The 18807-nt window shown below is 40.9% G+C and overlaps 1 protein-coding gene across 1 annotated transcript in view; it reads right to left on the reverse strand.

Annotated features, from left to right (window-relative positions):
- Positions 1-18807, reverse strand: part of LOC128703015 (synaptic vesicle membrane protein VAT-1 homolog) — a 113084-nt gene that overhangs the window by 25204 nt on the left and 69073 nt on the right. Inside the window, exon 5 of the mRNA XM_053797566.2 lies at positions 1248-1361. Within this exon, the coding sequence (XP_053653541.2) occupies positions 1248-1361 (114 nt within the window). The remainder of the gene's footprint in view (positions 1-1247; positions 1362-18807) is intronic.

Here is an 18807-nt window from a genome sequence, read left to right on the forward strand (position 1 = left end):
CAACATTTTTACCCACTTTAGCATTGAAATCCCAACCATAAGTACTCTCACACTTGGTTCAAAACTCCCCACGCATTCATACAACATTTTCCAAAATCTCTCTCTCTCTCCTCTACACTTCTCTCTTCTCCAGGTGCATATATGCTTACTATAACCCACTTTTCACATCCAACCTTTATTTTACTCCACATAATCCTTGAATACATTTATAGTCCCTCTTTTCCTGCCATAGCTTATCCTTCAACATTATTGCTACTCCTTCTTTAGCTCTAACTCTATTTGAAACCCCTGACCTAATCCCATTTATTTCTCTCCACTGAAACTCTCCTATTCCCTTCAGCTTTGTTTCACTTAAAGCCAGGACATCCAGTTTCTTCTCATTCATAACATCCACAATCATCTCTTTCTTGTCATTTGCACAATATCCATGCACATTCAGACATCCCACTTTGACAATTTTCTTCTTCTTATTCTTTTTAGTAATCATTACAGGAAAAGGGGTTACTAGCCCATTGTTCCCGGCATTTTAGTTGACTTTTACAACACGCATCGTTTACGGAGGAAAGATTCTTATTCCTCTTCCCCATGGATATAAAAGGAAAAATAATAAGAACAAAAACTATTAAGATAAAATCAAAGAAAACTCATATGAGTGTGTATAAATAAACGTATACATGTATGTGTAGTGTGACCTAAGTGTAAGTAGAAGTAACAAGATGTACCTGTAATCTTGCATATTTATGAGACAGACAAAAGACAACAGCAATCCTACCATCATGTAAAACAATTACAGGCTTTCGTTTTACACTCACTTGGTAGGAAGGTGGTTGCTCTCTACCAACCTACTACCTACCATTAAAATTTTCTTTATATTAAAGTCCAGGGTTTATTCCCTGGACCTGAGCAATGAGAGTCGCTCCTCTCACCGCTGAGCAACGGATCAAACATGATTGCCTCCTATTCCCCAGATGATGTATGACTTGTATGGGTTTAGCATTTTCTCATAAATATGCATACTGTAGTATATTCTGCATGCAGTATGTACATATAGGTAATAACAAATATCGACCCTTTAAGGGAGGTTCACTGATACCAGTGAGGTACTTTCGATCCAAGAAACTGGACCTGATCTCTTCCTTGAACCAAACTTGATTGTCTCCCATTCCCCCCCAGGCACTGTATGACCCCCCTATGAGGGAAATAATAATGTAAATACCACAGGTTCTTACAAATAAATAAATACATACCTTACCAAGAGGTTCCAGAAGCTCCTGACTTTTGGTAAAGTCTACTCCACTCAGGTTGTCCAAGACAATATTCACTCCTTGTGGCCGCTGATCCAACACTTCTTTTTGGTAATCCTGTAAAGTTTGTGTGTAGTTCTCGGAATATATTACAGTACTGATCTTTCTCTATTTTTTAAATATTCTTTTCCATGGGGAAGAGAAGAATCCTTCCTCCATAAGATATGGGTGTCATAAGAGGAGACTAAAACATGGGGAGCAATGGAATAGTAACCACTTTTGTATAAATAACTAAATGTAAAAAGAAAAACTTTCATATCTTCTTTTTCGGGTCACCCCTACCTTGGTAGGAAATGCCTGGTATGTTAATTTTTTTTTTTTTTTTAGCCTTATTAAGCTGCAAGAAACATGTGGGTCATGACTACAGTAATACAGCCTCTCCTTACTTAACGATGTACTCGTTTACTGACGCCTCAGACTTACGACGGGCTCTCTGACCATTATTCATACCTAAATAATGTATATTAGAGCAGATTTCCTCTATTCTGTTTATTTCAATATACGTACAGTGCTACCTTGGGATGCGATTTTTTTTTTTTTGTTCCAGAAGGCTGTTCGAGTGCTGATACTGAACAAATCTGTTCCCATAAGGAATGATGTAAATCACATTAATCCATTTCAGACCCCCAAAAATACACTTACAAAAGCACTTACATAAATACACTTACATAATTGTTCGAGTTTGGAGCTGTTTGTATCCCAAGGTACCACTGTACAGTACACTACTGCATAAACATTTAAAAATATACCAGAAGTATTATAAATGGTGCAAAGGTGACATTAAAACAATATCAAAGATGGCTGACACAAACTCACTATCATTAAGTATGCTCCTTACTTGGCGATGAATTTGTTTAACGGTGCGGTCTTAGGAATGGAACTCTGTTGTTAAGTGAGGAGAGGCTGTATACAGTGTATTATAGTTAATAATGTGCCAAGGTTTAAATGAAACTTGCTTCATTTGGCATAAAAAAAAAGTATTTTTTTTTAGTAGATAAGACATCTGGAAGCACCTTAATGCCCTGCACTTATGGTCATATAAAAGAGGAAGGACCTGCACTCAGAATATATTACAACTACCATCCAACTTACGACCTGCTCAACATACGACCACTCAACTTACGACCGTGTTTTGTATGCCAAATTTCTGGGAAATAAACAACTGTTTATGTTGTACACAGTGTTTATCCTAAACCTTACAGTATAAAATACAGTACTAACAGCATAAAAAGTAAAGTAAAAAATGAAATACAAAAATAAAACAATAAAATAAAGTCATTAAAAAATGTTATGTTGATATTCAGTAGTAAGGTTCGACCTACGTCTATTTTGACTTGCAACCGGGTGCTTGGAACCAAGCTCAGTCGTAAGTCGGATGGTACCTGTATTACAGTGGACCTTCGGGTAATGGCGGCATCGGCTAATGCCAAAATCAGATAGCGGCGTGTTTTTGTGTCAAAATATTGGCTCGGCTAATGCCCAAGAACTCGGTTAAGGGCATTCATCCCGAATGTGTCCGCACGGCCTGAGCCACCCATCCTTTCCAGTACAGCTCGTGTGCCATTGTTTACAAGCCAGTGCGGACGATTCCACGCGTACATGCGATACATTTTGTATTATTCCATTTTTTTAGTGCTTGTAACTGCTAAATAAGCCAACATGGGCCCAAAGAAAGCTTCTAGTGTCAACCCTGTGGTAAAAAGGGTGAGAAATACTATCAAAGTGAAGAAAGAGATAATCGCAAAGTACGAAAGTGGAGTGCGTGTCTCTGAGTTGGCCAGGTTATAAAACAAACCCCATTCAACCATCACTACTATCTTGGCCAACAAAAAGGCAATCAAGGAAGCTGTTGTTGCATAAGGTGCAAGTATGCTTACAAAACAGAGATCACAAATACTCAAAGACGTGGAGAGACTGTTGTTGGTGTGGATCAACGAGAAACAATTATGCATCAGGAGATAGTGTTTCTCAGTCAATAATATCTGAAAAGGCAAGGCAGTTGCATGATGATCTAATTAAGAAAATGCCTGAAACTAGTGCTGATGTTAGTGAATTTAAGGCCAGCAAAGGTTGGTTTGAGAAAATTAAGAATCGTAGTGGCATACACAGTGTGATAAGGCATGGTGAGGCTGCCAGTTCTGACAAAAAAGTGGCTGAAAAGTATGTACAGGACTTTAAGGGGTGCATAGAGGCTGAAAAATTAAAACCCTAACAAGTATTCAATTGTGACAAAACAGGCCTGTTTTGGAAGAAAATGCCAAACAGGACCTACATTGCTTAGGAGGAAAAGGTACTCCCAGGACACAAGCCTATGAAACACAGGCTAACTCTCATGTTTTGTAGTAATGCTAGTGGGGATTGCAAAGTGAAGCCTATACTTGTGTATCACTCTGAAACTCCCAGATTGTTCAAGAAAAACAATGTCGTCAAGACTAAATTGTGTGTGATGTGGAGAGCAAACAGTAAGGCATGGGTCACTAGGGACATTTTCCTCGACTGGTTCTATGACGTGTTTGGCCCTAGTGTGAAAAAATACCTCCTGGAAAATAAACTGTCACTCAAGTGCCTCCTGGTAATGAACAATGCTCCTGCTCATCCTCACGACTTGCAAGAGCAATTTGTGGGGGGAGTTCAGCTTCATCAAAGTGAAGTTTTTGCCTCCTAACACCACTCCTCTCCTCCAGCCCATGGACCAGCAGGTCATTTCAAACTTCAAAAAACTGTACACCAAAGCAGTTTTTCAAAAGTGCTTTGAAGTGACCTCTGATACTGAATTGATCCTAAGAGAGTTCTGGAAAGATCACTTCAGTATCCTCAGTTGCATAAACCTTATAGGTAAGGTAAGACACATATGCAACAGTTAGACATCTTTATTCCGAAACGTTTCGCCTACACAGTAGGCTTCTTCAGTTGAATACAGAAAGTAGGCAGGAACAGTAGAGATGTGAAGACGATGTAATCAGTCCATCACCCTTAAAGTCGTAGAATTTGAGGTTGTCAGTCCCTCGGCCTGGAGAAGTTCAGTTCCATAGTCAGTTCCTGACTATGGAACTGAACTTCTCCAGGCCGAGGGACTGACAACCTCAAATTCTACGACTTTAAGGGTGATGGACTGATTACATCGTCTTCACATCTCTACTGTTCCTGCCTACTTTCTGTATTCGACTGAAGAAGCCTACTGTGTAGGCGAAACGTTTCGGAATAAAGATGTCTAACTGTTGCATATGTGTCTTACCTAACAACCTGTCGGTATTGTATACCATTTTGATGTTCATCTTATAGGTAAGGCTTGGGAGTGACTTCCAGGACTTTGAACTCTGCTTGGAGAAAATTGTGGCCAGAATGTGTACAAGGGTTTGAGGCTAACCCTGAGGAGCCTATGCCAGTTGTGGAATCTACTGTGGCACTGAGGAGGTTAGTGGCGAGGATGTGGAAGAGTTGGTGGAGGACGACGATGAAGAGCTAACCACTGCAGAGCTGCAAGAGCTTCAGGTGCAACAGCAACAGTTCACAGCTCAGGAATTTGCTTCAGAGGAGTAGGAAGAGAGACGGAGGAAGTTGCCTTCGTCAAAGATTAAGGACATTTGTACAATGTGGACAAAGGTGCAAGCATTTATGGATGAACATTATCCTGACACAACTGTTGCAAGCCATATTGGCAACATGTACAATGACACTCTTGTGTCCCATTTTAGGGAAATCTTAAAGAGACGCCAGAAACAGAGCTCTCTGGACAGATATTTTGTGCAACAGGGGTCCAGTGACTCTCAAGCTGGTCCTAGTGGCATTAAAAAACAAAGAAAGGAGGTAACCCCAGAAAAGAACTTATTACCTGAAGTCTTTATGGAAGGGGATTCCCCTTCCAAACAATAATACACCTCCATCCTCTTCCCTCCTCCCGTCTCATCACTCACCAATAAGTCCTCAATAAAGGTAAGCGTCATTTCAGTATTGTTTATTGTGCATGTCTCATTGTTTTCTGTGTAGGGAAATGTATATTTCATGTAAAAAAAAATTATTTTGTTTATTACTTTCGGGTGTCTGGAATGGATTAACTGGATTTCCGCTATTTCTTATGGGGAAAATTAATTCGGCTAACGGCAAAATTGGCTAAAGGCAAGCTCTCTGAAACAGATTAATGCTGTTACCCAAGGGTCCACTGTATTATGTTTGTGGAGTATGGGTAATGGAAGTATGGGTAATGGAAGGCAATCAGGTTTGATCTAAGGAAGGGAAGAGAAACTCCAGTTCCTATGATCAAAGCCTTCACCACCAAGGTACCCCTTTTTTTGCCCTTTAACCCTTTGACTGTTTTGGTCATATACTATATATGTCTTACGAGCCAATGTGTTTGACATACATATACTCAAAAATTCTAGCGGCTTCAAATCAAGCAGGAGAAAGCTGGTACTCCCACATGTGAGAGAATGGGTCTGTGTGGTCAGTGTGCACAGTATAAAAAAAATCCTGCAGCATGCAGTGCATAATGAGAGAAAAAAACTCAGACAGTTCTTGGATTAACCCTTTCGGGGTTTCGGACGTACTAGTACGGCTTACACACAGGGGTTTTTGACATAATAGTACGCATAAATTCTAGCGCCGTCAAATCTCGTGGGAAAAGGCTGGTAGGCCTAGATGTGAGAGAATGGGTCTGTGTGGTGGGTGTGCGCAGTAGAAAAAAAATCTGGGACCCAGTGGTGCATTGTGGGAATGCCATCTTAGTACACAATATCCACCATGCCTCGCAGTAAGAAGATCTTCACTCCTCGGCAAATTGGGACACTTTTGTTCCCCAGTGACAGTTCTAATACAGATGGAAGTGACAGTGAAGATGAGTTTCAAGGTTCTGGTGAGGTTCTGACCGAAACTAATGACCATAATATTGGTAATAGTGAGGAAAACCCAGACGGCCCTCAGCCTTCCACCTCTGGTGCTGGGCCGTCTTGTTCACGTTCAGTTGTACCAGAATCAAAGAGGAAACTCCTATTTTCCCAAATCCCAGACTCAGATGTGAGCATTTGTGATGATAGTGATAGTGATTATGAACCTACAAGCTCTTCAAACTAGTTCCAGTAGTGATAGTGAAGTGCAGTATTCCCCAGTGAAGCGTCAGTATATACAACGATATCTGTGTAGGTAGTAGGTTGGTAGACAGCAACCACCCAGGGAAGTACTACCGTCCTGCCAGATGACTGTGAAACAAAAACCTGTAACTGTTTTGCATGATGGTAGGATTGCTGGTTTCTTTTTCTGTCTCATAAACACGCTAAGATAACAGGGATATCTTGCTACTCCTACTTACACTTTGGTCACACTTCACAGACACGCACATGCATATATATATATATACATACATCTAGGTTTTTCTCCTTTTTCTAAATAGCTCTTGTTCTTTTTTATTTCTTCTATTGTCCATGGGGAAGTGGAAAAGAATCTTTCCTCCGTAAGCCATGCGTGTCGTATGAGGCGACTAAAATGCCGGGAGCAATGGGCTAGTAACCCCTTCTCCTGTATACAATTACTAAAAAAGAGAAGAAGAAAAACTTTATAAAACTGGGTTGCTTAAATGTGCGTGGATGTAGTGCGGATGACAAGAAACAGATGATTGCTGATGTTATGAATGAAAAGAATTTGGATGTCCTGGCCCTAAGCGAAACAAAGCTGAAGGGGGTAGGAGAGTTTCAGTGGGGGGAAATAAATGGGATTAAATCTGGAGTATCTGAGAGAGTTAGAGCAAAGGAAGGGGTAGCAGTAATGTTAAATGATCAGTTATGGAAGGAGAAAAGAGAATATGAATGTGTAAATTCAAGAATTATGTGGATTAAAGTAAAGGTTGGATGCGAGAAGTGGGTCATAATAAGCGTGTATGCACCTGGAGAAGAGAGGAATGCAGAGGAGAGAGAGAGATTTTGGGAGATGTTAAGTGAATGTATAGGAGCCTTTGAACCAAGTGAGAGAGTAATTGTGGTAGGGGACTTGAATGCTAAAGTAGGAGAAACTTTTAGAGAGGGTGTGGTAGGTAAGTTTGGGGTGCCAGGTGTAAATGATAATGGGAGCCCTTTGATTGAACTTTGTATAGAAAGGGGTTTAGTTATAGGTAATACATATTTTAAGAAAAAGAGGATAAATAAGTATACACGATATGATGTAGGGCGAAATGACAGTAGTTTGTTGGATTATGTATTGGTAGATAAAAGACTGTTGAGTAGACTTCAGGATGTACATGTTTATAGAGGGGCCACAGATATATCAGATCACTTTCTAGTTGTAGCTACACTGAGAGTAAAAGGTAGATGGGATACAAGGAGAATAGAAGCATCAGGGAAGAGAGAGGTGAAGGTTTATAAACTAAAAGAGGAGGCAGTTAGGGTAAGATATAAACAGCTATTGGAGGATAGATGGGCTAATGAGAGCATAGGCAATGGGGTCGAAGAGGTATGGGGTAGGTTTAAAAATGTAGTGTTAGAGTGTTCAGCAGAAGTTTGTGGTTACAGGAAAGTGGGTGCAGGAGGGAAGAGGAGCGATTGGTGGAATGATGATGTAAAGAGAGTAGTAAGGGAGAAAAAGTTAGCATATGAGAAGTTTTTACAAAGTAGAAGTGATGCAAGGAGGGAAGAGTATATGGAGAAAAAGAGAGAAGTTAAGAGAGTGGTGAAGCAATGTAAAAAGAGAGCAAATGAGAGAGTGGGTGAGATGTTATCAACAAATTTTGTTGAAAATAAGAAAAAGTTTTGGAGTGAGATTAACAAGTTAAGAAAGCCTAGAGAACAAATGGATTTGTCAGTTAAAAATAGGAGAGGAGAGTTATTAAATGGAGAGTTAGAGGTATTGGGAAGATGGAAGGAATATTTTGAGGAATTGTTAAATGTTGATGAAGATAGGGAAGCTGTGATTTCGTGTATAGGGCAAGGAGGAATAGCATCTTGTAGGAGTGAGGAAGAGCCAGTTGTGAGTGTGGGGGAAGTTCGTGAGGCAGTAGGTAAAATGAAAGGGGGTAAGGCAGCCGGGATTGATGGGATAAAGATAGAAATGTTAAAAGCAGGTGGGGATATAGTTTTGGAGTGGTTGGTGCAATTATTTAATAAATGTATGGAAGAGGGTAAGGTACCTAGGGATTGGCAGAGAGCATGCATAGTTCCTTTGTATAAAGGCAAAGGGGATAAAAGAGAGTGCAAAAATTATAGGGGGATAAGTCTGTTGAGTGTACCTGGTAAAGTGTATGGTAGAGTTATAATTGAAAGAATTAAGAGTAAGACGGAGAATAGGATAGCAGATGAACAAGGAGGCTTTAGGAAAGGTAGGGGGTGTGTGGACCAGGTGTTTACAGTGAAACATATAAGTGAACAGTATTTAGATAAGGCTAAAGAGGTCTTTGTGGCATTTATGGATTTGGAAAAGGCGTATGACAGGGTGGATAGGGGGGCAATGTGGCAGATGTTGCAAGTGTATGGTGTAGGAGGTAGGTTACTGAAAGCAGTGAAGAGTTTTTACGAGGATAGTGAGGCTCAAGTTAGAGTATGTAGGAAAGAAGGAAATTTTTTCCCAGTAAAAGTAGGCCTTAGACAAGGATGTGTGATGTCACCGTGGTTGTTTAATATATTTATAGATGGGGTTGTAAGAGAAGTAAATGCGAGGGTCTTGGCAAGAGGCGTGGAGTTAAAAGATAAAGAATCACACACAAAGTGGGAGTTGTCACAGCTGCTCTTTGCTGATGACACTGTGCTCTTGGGGGATTCTGAAGAGAAGTTGCAGAGATTGGTGGATGAATTTGGTAGGGTGTGCAAAAGAAGAAAATTAAAGGTGAATACAGGAAAGAGTAAGGTTATGAGGATAACAAAAAGATTAGGTGATGAAAGATTGAATATCAGATTGGAGGGAGAGAGTATGGAGGAGGTGAACGTATTCAGATATTTGGGAGTGGACGTGTCAGCGGATGGGTCTATGAAAGATGAGGTGAATCATAGAATTGATGAGGGAAAAAGAGTGAGTGGTGCACTTAGGAGTCTGTGGAGACAAAGAACTTTGTCCTTGGAGGCAAAGAGGGGAATGTATGAGAGTATAGTTTTACCAACGCTCTTATATGGGTGTGAAGCGTGGGTGATGAATGTTGCAGCGAGGAGAAGGCTGGAGGCAGTGGAGATGTCATGTCTGAGGGCAATGTGTGGTGTGAATATAATGCAGAGAATTCGTAGTTTGGAAGTTAGGAGGAGGTGCGGGATTACCAAAACTGTTGTCCAGAGGGCTGAGGAAGGGTTGTTGAGGTGGTTCGGACATGTAGAGAGAATGGAGAGAAACAGAATGACTTCAAGAGTGTATCAGTCTGTAGTGGAAGGAAGGCGGGGTAGGGGTCGGCCTAGGAAGGGTTGGAGGGAGGGGGTAAAGGAGGTTTTGTGTGCGAGGGGCTTGGACTTCCAGCAGGCATGCGTGAGCGTGTTTGATAGGAGTGAATGGAGACAAATGGTTTTTAATACTTGACGTGCTGTTGGAGTGTGAGCAAAGTAACATTTATGAAGGGATTCAGGGAAACCGGCAGGCCGGACTTGAGTCCTGGAGATGGGAAGTACAGTGCCTGCACTCTGAAGGAGGGGTGTTAATGTTGCAGTTTAAAAACTGTAGTGTAAAGCACCCTTCTGGCAAGACAGTGATGGAGTGAATGATGGTGAAAGTTTTTCTTTTTTGGGCCACCCTGCCTTGGTGGGAATCGGCCGGTGTGATAATAAAAAAAATATGCGCTCTGGTAGTGTGCCATATGCTATTCCAAGGGGAAGGAGTACATCTAGGAGTACATCCCGCAACTGTACAACAGGAACAGAGAGTGAAAATGAAGATGATAGTGTTGCAATTGTGATGAAAAATATGCATGGTGGTGGTAGTGGTGGTGCCGGGCGTGAGGCACCAGCAGTGGGCCATGCTGCCACCCACGCCGCACCTCCTTCCCTGCCAAACCCTCACCCCACTCTCCCTCCCCACCCCCTCGAGCAACCCCCTCCACCCCCAACGCCTGGGCAACCCCACTCCCCTGGACCCAACCAACCCCACAGCACACCCAGAACACACCTCAACCCACAACCAGCACACCCAACCTCAACTCACAAGGACTAGCATATACACCTGATCTCACTCTTACCTGCAAAATCATTACAGCTGTACACTCAGCCATAGCAATAAATCAGATATACCAGCAAGACTTCCCAACAGCCCTCAATGCCATCCTCGCAGCAAACAGCCTACCCCAACTCATCATCCCTCCTCTCCCCAGCTCCACTAGACACTCCCCCTCCCCCCTCATCCCCCATCCACCCCCTTCCCCCCAACCCACCCAAGATTCCCCCCCAAACAACCATGCCACCCCCCGAGACTCCGTGCCCCCCTTCCTCCACTGCCACCCACAACCTCCCCACACACCCCACTCCCCCCTCCACCCACTCCACACCTCGCTCCTCCACCGCTCCCACACCCAAGTCAGTAAGTTCCAACCAGACACACAACACAACAAGATCTACCTCAGTCCACAGGAGGAAATCAATCAATCCCCAACCTGCACCCACTTATTCAATTCAATTCAATTCAAGTTTATTCTCTATAATGGTTATAATGTGGGGTTTACAGGTTTTGGGTATTTTGTGGTTTACATGTTATAAAATACTAATTACAGAGGGGGCCATTAGGACACCTAGCATGGCTAGGCATTTCCAGCAAAATTAGATTAATTCTTAACATTAAATCCTTACAGATTATAGTATTAAGGCTAAGTGACTACATCATAATTTGTGAGTTTAGCAATGTGAATGCTTTTGTTTTGGCACAATACAAGGTGTCTATATTTGAGTATCATAGGTGGTTATCATGTAGTTAGTTGTCGGGGTGGATCAGGGAGATAAGATGTTTTCTAACTGTAGTTTTGAAAGTGATGAATGTGTCTGCAGTTCTAGAGTTTTCAGGTAGGGTGTTCCAGATTTTAGGTCCTTTGAAATACAATGAATTTTCATAAAGGTTTAGTCGAACATGGAGAATGTCATCGATATGTTTGTGTCTGGTGTTATCCCTGTGGATCCTGACACAACTATCAAGAAAGCATTTTAGGTCAAGGTTAATATTGGAATTTAAGGTCTTGTAGATATAGATTGCACAGTAGTAAGTGTGGGTGTTCTGAACAGGGAGTAAGTTTAGATCTATGAAGAGTGGGGGAGGGTGTTGCCAGGGATGGGATTTAGTGATTAATCTTACTGTGGCTTTTTGTTGGGTTATTATTTGTTTTAGGTGTGTTGCTGCAGTTGAACCCCAAGCACAGATAGCATAGGTGAGGTATGGATATATAAGTGAATGGTATAGTGTGAGAAGGGCAGTCTGCTGTACATAGTATCGTATCTTGGAGAGGATCCCCACCATTTTGGATACTTTTTTTGTTATGTGTTGGATATGGGTGCTGAAATTTAGGTTGTTGTCGAGGTATAGGCCAAGGAATTTGCCCTCATTATGTCTGGCAATTAGAGTGTTGTCAATCTTAATGTTAAGTTGTGCAACACCTGCTCTGCTACCAAACATAATATAGTAGGTTTTGCCAGTATTAAGTGTAAGTTTATTGGCTGTCATCCAAGTCGACATTTTGAGCAGCTCCTCGTTAACAATGGTGTTGAGGGTGGCAAAAGTAGGGTGGGAGATGACATAAGTCGTGTCGTCAGCAAAGAGAATGGGTTTCAGGTGTTGGGATATGTTTGGAAGATCATTGATGTAAATGAGGAAGAGCAGGGGTCCAAGGGCACTTCCCTGCGGAACTCCAGTATCAAGTGGCCGTATTGATGAGGCTGTGTCTTTAATGGTGACATACTGATACCTATTAGAAAGGTAGGATTTAAAATATGCAAGCGCATGGCCTCTTATACCATAGTGGTCAAGTTTGTGGAGTAGGATGCCGTGGTCTACTGTGTCAAACGCTTTTCTTAGATCAATAAAAATTCCTAGCGGATATTCCTTATTTTCCAATGCTTTGTAAAGCAGGTCTAGCATTTTTATAATTGCATCATTAGTGCTTTTATTTTTCCTGAATCCAAATTGGCAGGGGTTGAGTATGTTTTGTGACGTTATAAATGAATATAGTCTCCTGTGCACGAGTTTCTCGAAGATTTTGGATAGCAATGGTAAGTTTGATATTGGCCTATAGTTGTTTACGTCTGTAGGGTCACCACCTTTATGTATTGGTGTAACCCTTGCTGACTTGAGTAGTGTTGGGAAAGTGCTAGTTTCTAGTGACTTGTTAAAAAGTAATGTTATAGCATGCAAAAGGACGTGGGCCGCTCGCTTGTACAATAATGGTGGGACGTGAGACAGATTCCCTGAGCTATTTTTAAGTGACTTTATGATCGCGGTGACTTCCGTGGGCTCAGTTGGTACAAGATAGAAGGAATTTGGGAAATTCCTATCTAGGTAGTCCTCGGCACGGGCATTGGTGCGTGGGATTTTACTGGCGAGATTAGATCCTATGTTTGAGAAGAAGTTGTTTATCTTGTTAGCTGTATCAGTGGGATGCAGTGGTGTTTCATGAGGTTTAGTTAGAACAATATTCTTGTTTTTTTTCAGTTTGTGGGTCCCCAGAATCTATGAAAGTGTTTTCCAGGTCTTTTTTATATCTCCTCTTGTGTCAGTGAATCTGCTGGAGTAGTACAGTTGTTTGGCTTTCTTTATTAATTTGGTGAGAACTGTTGAATATTGTTTAAAAATATCTTTGTATATTAAGCCCTGTCTATATTGCTTTTCATACTGGTGTTTCTTATCAATGGATTTCAGAATGCTGCTGGTTAGCCATGGGCAACCAAGCCGTTTATTCGTGATCTGTTTTGTTTTTATAGGACAATGTTTGTTGTATAGTCTAAGTATTTTGTTAAGAAAAATGTCTGTCCAATCGTCAATACCATTAGGATTGGAGAATTCTGTAGGCCAGTCAACAGTCACTAGGTCTGCTGTGAAATTCCTTATTGAGGCTTCGTCATGGAGTCTAAATGAAACTTTGTTGTATTCGAGTGGTGGCTTACTAATGTTTGTTAAGAGGAAGGTTGGGTAGTGGTCTGTAGTGCTGTCTGTGATTATCTCTGATTTAAGGGGGGCTAGTATATTGGTCCATATGTGGTCCATTATGGTTGTGCTTGTCTCAGTCAGCCTGGTTGGTTTAGTTATTGTTGGTATGAGAAGTGTGTTGTTCATATTGTTGATGAAATCAGTTACAGTCTGATCATCTGGTAGGCCAAGGTTGATATTGGTCTCCAGCTAAGAGAAGGTGGTGCTTGTTCATTTGTCTGTTTGTTATTAATGACTTTAGATTCTCACTGAAGTTTGGGATATTTGTGTGGGGTATCCAGTATATGGCACCAATTGTTATAGGCATCTTGAGGTTTTTTACAGTAAAATTAGCAAAAATGTATTCCCCATATTCATCACTAAAGCAATTAGTGCTAATACAAGATAGTTGGTTAGAGTAATAGATTGCAGTACCACCCCCAGCTTGGTATGGTCTGCAGTTGTGGATTGCTGTGTATCCTGGTAGTGGGTAGATATCAATTGTGTCCTGCTTAAGCCAGGTCTCAGTAAGAATAATGCAGGAGAAGGGTGTCTTTAGTGACTCAAGGAGTGCCAAGAGGTCATCATAGTGTTTGCTTAAGGACCTGATGTTGTAGTTAACCCGTAAACGGTCCAAGCAGATCTACGTTCACATGTGTAGTGCTACAAAAGTAGAGATACGTTTTTTTAACATATTTTCAAATATAACAAAAAAAAAAAAGTAGATCCAAGTTTTTTTTACACATTTTCAAATGTAAAAAAACAAAAAGAAGATCTACTTTTTTTACATACTTTCAAATGTTGAAAAAACGTATATATACGTTTGGACCGTTTACGGGTTAAGAACTGATAGACTTTGAGCAGTGATCAGGATAGTTTTGACTGTGTGCTAGATTATGGAGGTTTAGATCAGGGTCAACGTGATCATTCATCTTTTAGGTTTAAATAGTGGTTGTTTATGTCCTGTATTATGTGGCGAGTTCTAATACTGATTTCTGTAGTGGTGGGAGGTTTGGATAAGTATACCGCTAAAGCACTTTGATCATATAGAGAATAGTCACTAATAAACATAATGAAATTGATATTGTCTATGTGTTGTGCTAGAATGAGCTAAAGTACAACTAGGTATAGTTAGTTTAGGTGTTGTCTAAGTACTGAGGTAGAGTGAGCTAAAGTACAACTAGGTATAAACTTATAATATAAAAATACAAATTAAAATGGTACTTGCAATTGCACTAGGGTCTGATATAGGTTGTTAACAAGAACAAGAGTATAACTAGATTTAAATTGACAAAATAAAATTCACAAATTAAAGTACCAAAAGAATAATAAGTAAAACATAACAATGGCAATGACTGGGTTATAATATGATAGTAAGATGGTAGACAGGTACACAGGTACAAAGGATAATATAAAGGTTGGAGTTGAATATACAAACTTGAAAATTTGGCAACAAAATGTTATGAAAAGTATAAAATAATGATTAATGTACAAAAGTAAAATTGACTGGTAGTAAATATGGTGTTTAATAAAATTTTAGTAAGTAATAATGATTACAAAAAAAGATTAATTAGCAAAAATAGTTCCTTTGTAAAAGTAAAGTGTATGGTAGAGTTATAATTGAAAGAATTAAGAGTAAGACGGAGAATAGGATAGCAGATGAACAAGGAGGCTTTAGGAAAGGTAGGGGGTGTGTGGACCAGGTGTTTACAGTGAAACATATAAGTGAACAGTATTTAGATAAGGCTAAAGAGGTCTTTGTGGCATTTATGGATTTGGAAAAGGCGTATGACAGGGTGGATAGGGGGGCAATGTGGCAGATGTTGCAAGTGTATGGTGTAGGAGGTAGGTTACTGAAAGCAGTGAAGAGTTTTTACGAGGATAGTGAGGCTCAAGTTAGAGTATGTAGGAAAGAGGGAAATTTTTTCCCAGTAAAAGTAGGCCTTAGACAAGGATGTGTGATGTCACCGTGGTTGTTTAATATATTTATAGATGGGGTTGTAAGAGAAGTAAATGCGAGGGTCTTGGCAAGAGGCGTGGAGTTAAAAGATAAAGAATCACACACAAAGTGGGAGTTGTCACAGCTGCTCTTTGCTAAAAAAGTGAAAAAGTAATGTTTATTTCAAGTATTAAATTTTAAGAACAGTTATTTGGATTCAATATTGCACTGGTACTTATACTAGAGGTTATTTGGCAGTACAAGGTATTTAAGAGTACTCCAAGAGAGTAAATGTGGTATTAAAACAGGTTATGGTAATTAGACAAGAAATGGTAATTAAATGATGTCAAAAATGTTAAGAGTAAATTGTACTGATAGTAAAAATGGTTATTAATTATTAATTTTAATAAGTAATATCAATTAATAGTATTTAAAAAAATATGAGGTAGTAATATGGACAGAGAAAATATCAATTCTGCTAATATTTAAGCAAACAATAATAAATAAAAAAATTACATAAGGTGACTTATGTTTACTAGTAAAATCACAAAATGAGGTAGTTGATTATTTAATTACTAAGAGATTGTACTATGAAATTTGAACAATAATGGAGCAAAACATACACTACACTACAGAGGCTTTTAGGTTGGACATTGTTTAGTTATTCTCTGTAAGATTAGTATCCCTGAGAAATCGTGATAGATCATTCTCGTTCATGATTGTGTACAGTTGACCTACATTCGTTTTCCTAACTAGAATTTTCCCATCCCGTGTGAAGCATTGGTGTATTGTGTCATTATTCTCCCGCTTAAGTTTTCTGACTCTATACAGGAGGTTCTGACATTTTTTGGTAAGACACTCGTTTATTATACCTCTTTCTTTACTTTAATAGATGCAATTATTAAGTCTTTTTTCCTGTCATGTGAGTGGAATCTAAGCATAACACTTTTTCTACCATGGGATCCTAGTAACCTGGCTTTCTTTATTTCTGACTCTGGTACTGTAACTTTTGCTTGGTCCTTTATGATCCTTTATGAAAAACAATCCAGGGAACATGAAAGAACACGGAACTCACAGAGCAGACAGGTCTCCCCCTCCCCCTCCAGGAAGTGCCCCTGCGACTGCACATACACACACACCTCTGGGAACATCACTTTCATGGGCATTCGCCCTGACTCCTTTAATATCTGCACCATAGCTGGGCCTGGTCCTTCACCAGAAGAAAACAACAACACCCCTGCTACCGACCCTTCACAGGCATCTTCAAGGTAATCCAACTTAATGTGCGTCATTACTACTCCATTAGACACATGATAGCTGAGCTCATCAAAGCAGAAAGACCAGATGTAGTTCTACTAAATAGCACATGCCTCCAGGCACACCAATGCATCCAACACTATGGCTACACCTCCAAACAATCCCCACACGACCCACATGATGGAGTTGCCATCCTGGTCAACTCCACCATAAGACACGAATTCCTACCACTCCACTTCACACATAAACACTCCCTTGCTGTCAGACTACACACTCAACTAGGACCCCTCATATTCTTCACCACATACGCAAGGCCCAACACGGCCCTCAATGTACACGACCTATCTCTCATCTTCAACCACACCAATATCCCCTCCTACCTGCTGGCAGACATGAATGCAAAACACCCAGCTTTTAACCACAACACCACCAACCAAATAGGCACACAACTACATAACTACTCAAACTACAAACATCTAAGGCACCTAGGTTCTCACTTCAACACCTTCTATGGGCACCAAGGACAAGGAAAACCTGACATAATACTCGCAAACAGAGCCAGCACTCTCCTCCAACTACGTAGCTCCTGGCCCCATCACTGAATCTGACCACATACCCATTATCCTACATATCTTGACAAACCCAATTTGTATTCCTACAACACCAACACCAGCATACAAGAAGGCCGACTGGGAGTCCTTCAAAAACACCATTGACAACACCAACCTGAACTATGACTACAACACCAAACCAACTACAGATACTGACACACAACTTGACATCATCCTTGAGACAATAGCACGTGCAACTAACACTGCAGTACCCACAAAAACACACACCATAAAATACTCATTTACACCCTCAATCAGAAGAAAAAGACTCCTCACATGCTACCATAACCGCTTCCACCTCAACACACACAAATTCAACCTGGTAAGACAGGACCTCACATACCTCAGGAACAACATACTTCATAGCGTAGAGCAGCACCACAACACCCATTGGGCTGGACTCATACATCAGGCAAATGAGCAACGCATAAAAGACCTCAAAACTTTCTGGAACTTCATTAACAGAATCCGAGGTAACAACAACAACAACAAATTCGACAACATCACCCACGACAACAGAAACATCACCGACCCACAAACAGCAACAAACATCTTCAAGAATATATGGGAGAATATTTTCCACCCACACCCTCCACTACCACACACTCTGCCACACACACAACAAATAGACCAATGGAACACTGAACACGTACACCTAACGGCACCTGACAGGTACATACAACTTGACTCGCTCACTGCCACTCAGGAACTGGACACCCCCATCGCTGCCAATGACATTAAAACTCTCATTCAGCGCCTCCCTCCAAAAGCCCCAGGAGCCTCCGGCATCAACCACATAATCCTAAAACACCTCCCTGACTATCATCTCAGCCTTCACCAACCTCCTCAATGCATCACTAGCATCCGGCTACTTCCCCACTCTCTTCAAAGCAGCCACCGCTATCCTCATCCCAAAACCCAACAAAGACCACTCTGACCCAAAAAACTATCGCCCCCATCAGCTTGCTCGAAGTACTGGGAAAGATCTATGAAAGAATCATAAACTCACGCCTACGTAGACACCTCGAAACAAACTCCCTCCTATATGATGGCCAATTTGGCTTCAGATCAAACCATTCCACTCAAGACGCACTCAACTTAATTCTAAACTACATCCACATAAACCAATACCAGGGGAAAAAGACAGCCCTAGTAGCCAAAGATGTTGACAAAGCCTTTGGCACAGTGTGGCACAACGGCTTAAAGTTTAAGCTATGTTCCAACTTCGACCTCTCTCGGCCTATCTGCAAACTACTCTGTAACTTCCTAGATGGTAGGACTATGAGGATAAAGTTCCAAGGATGCTTTTCTCAGTACTTCCCACTACATGCTGGAGTTCCACAGGGTTCAGTCCTTTCACCCACCCTCTACATCCTCTACACCAATGACATCCCAACACCAGCCTTTGACTCCACCATCACACTTGCATACGCAGATGACATCACCCAACTCACCACCCACAGACAAATAACCACACTAGCCCGCAGAACACAAGTCGAAGTAGACTAGATTACACACTGGGAACAAAAATGGAGAATTAAAACCAACCCTGCAAAATCCAAAATCACCTACTTCCACTACAGGAAACACGAACCACCTCCTCCAGTAGTCCTCAGGATAGCTGATACCCACACAAACATCCCTG

This window comes from Cherax quadricarinatus, chromosome 37, assembly GCF_038502225.1.
Source record: "Cherax quadricarinatus isolate ZL_2023a chromosome 37, ASM3850222v1, whole genome shotgun sequence".
Lineage (NCBI taxonomy): Eukaryota > Metazoa > Arthropoda > Malacostraca > Decapoda > Parastacidae > Cherax > Cherax quadricarinatus.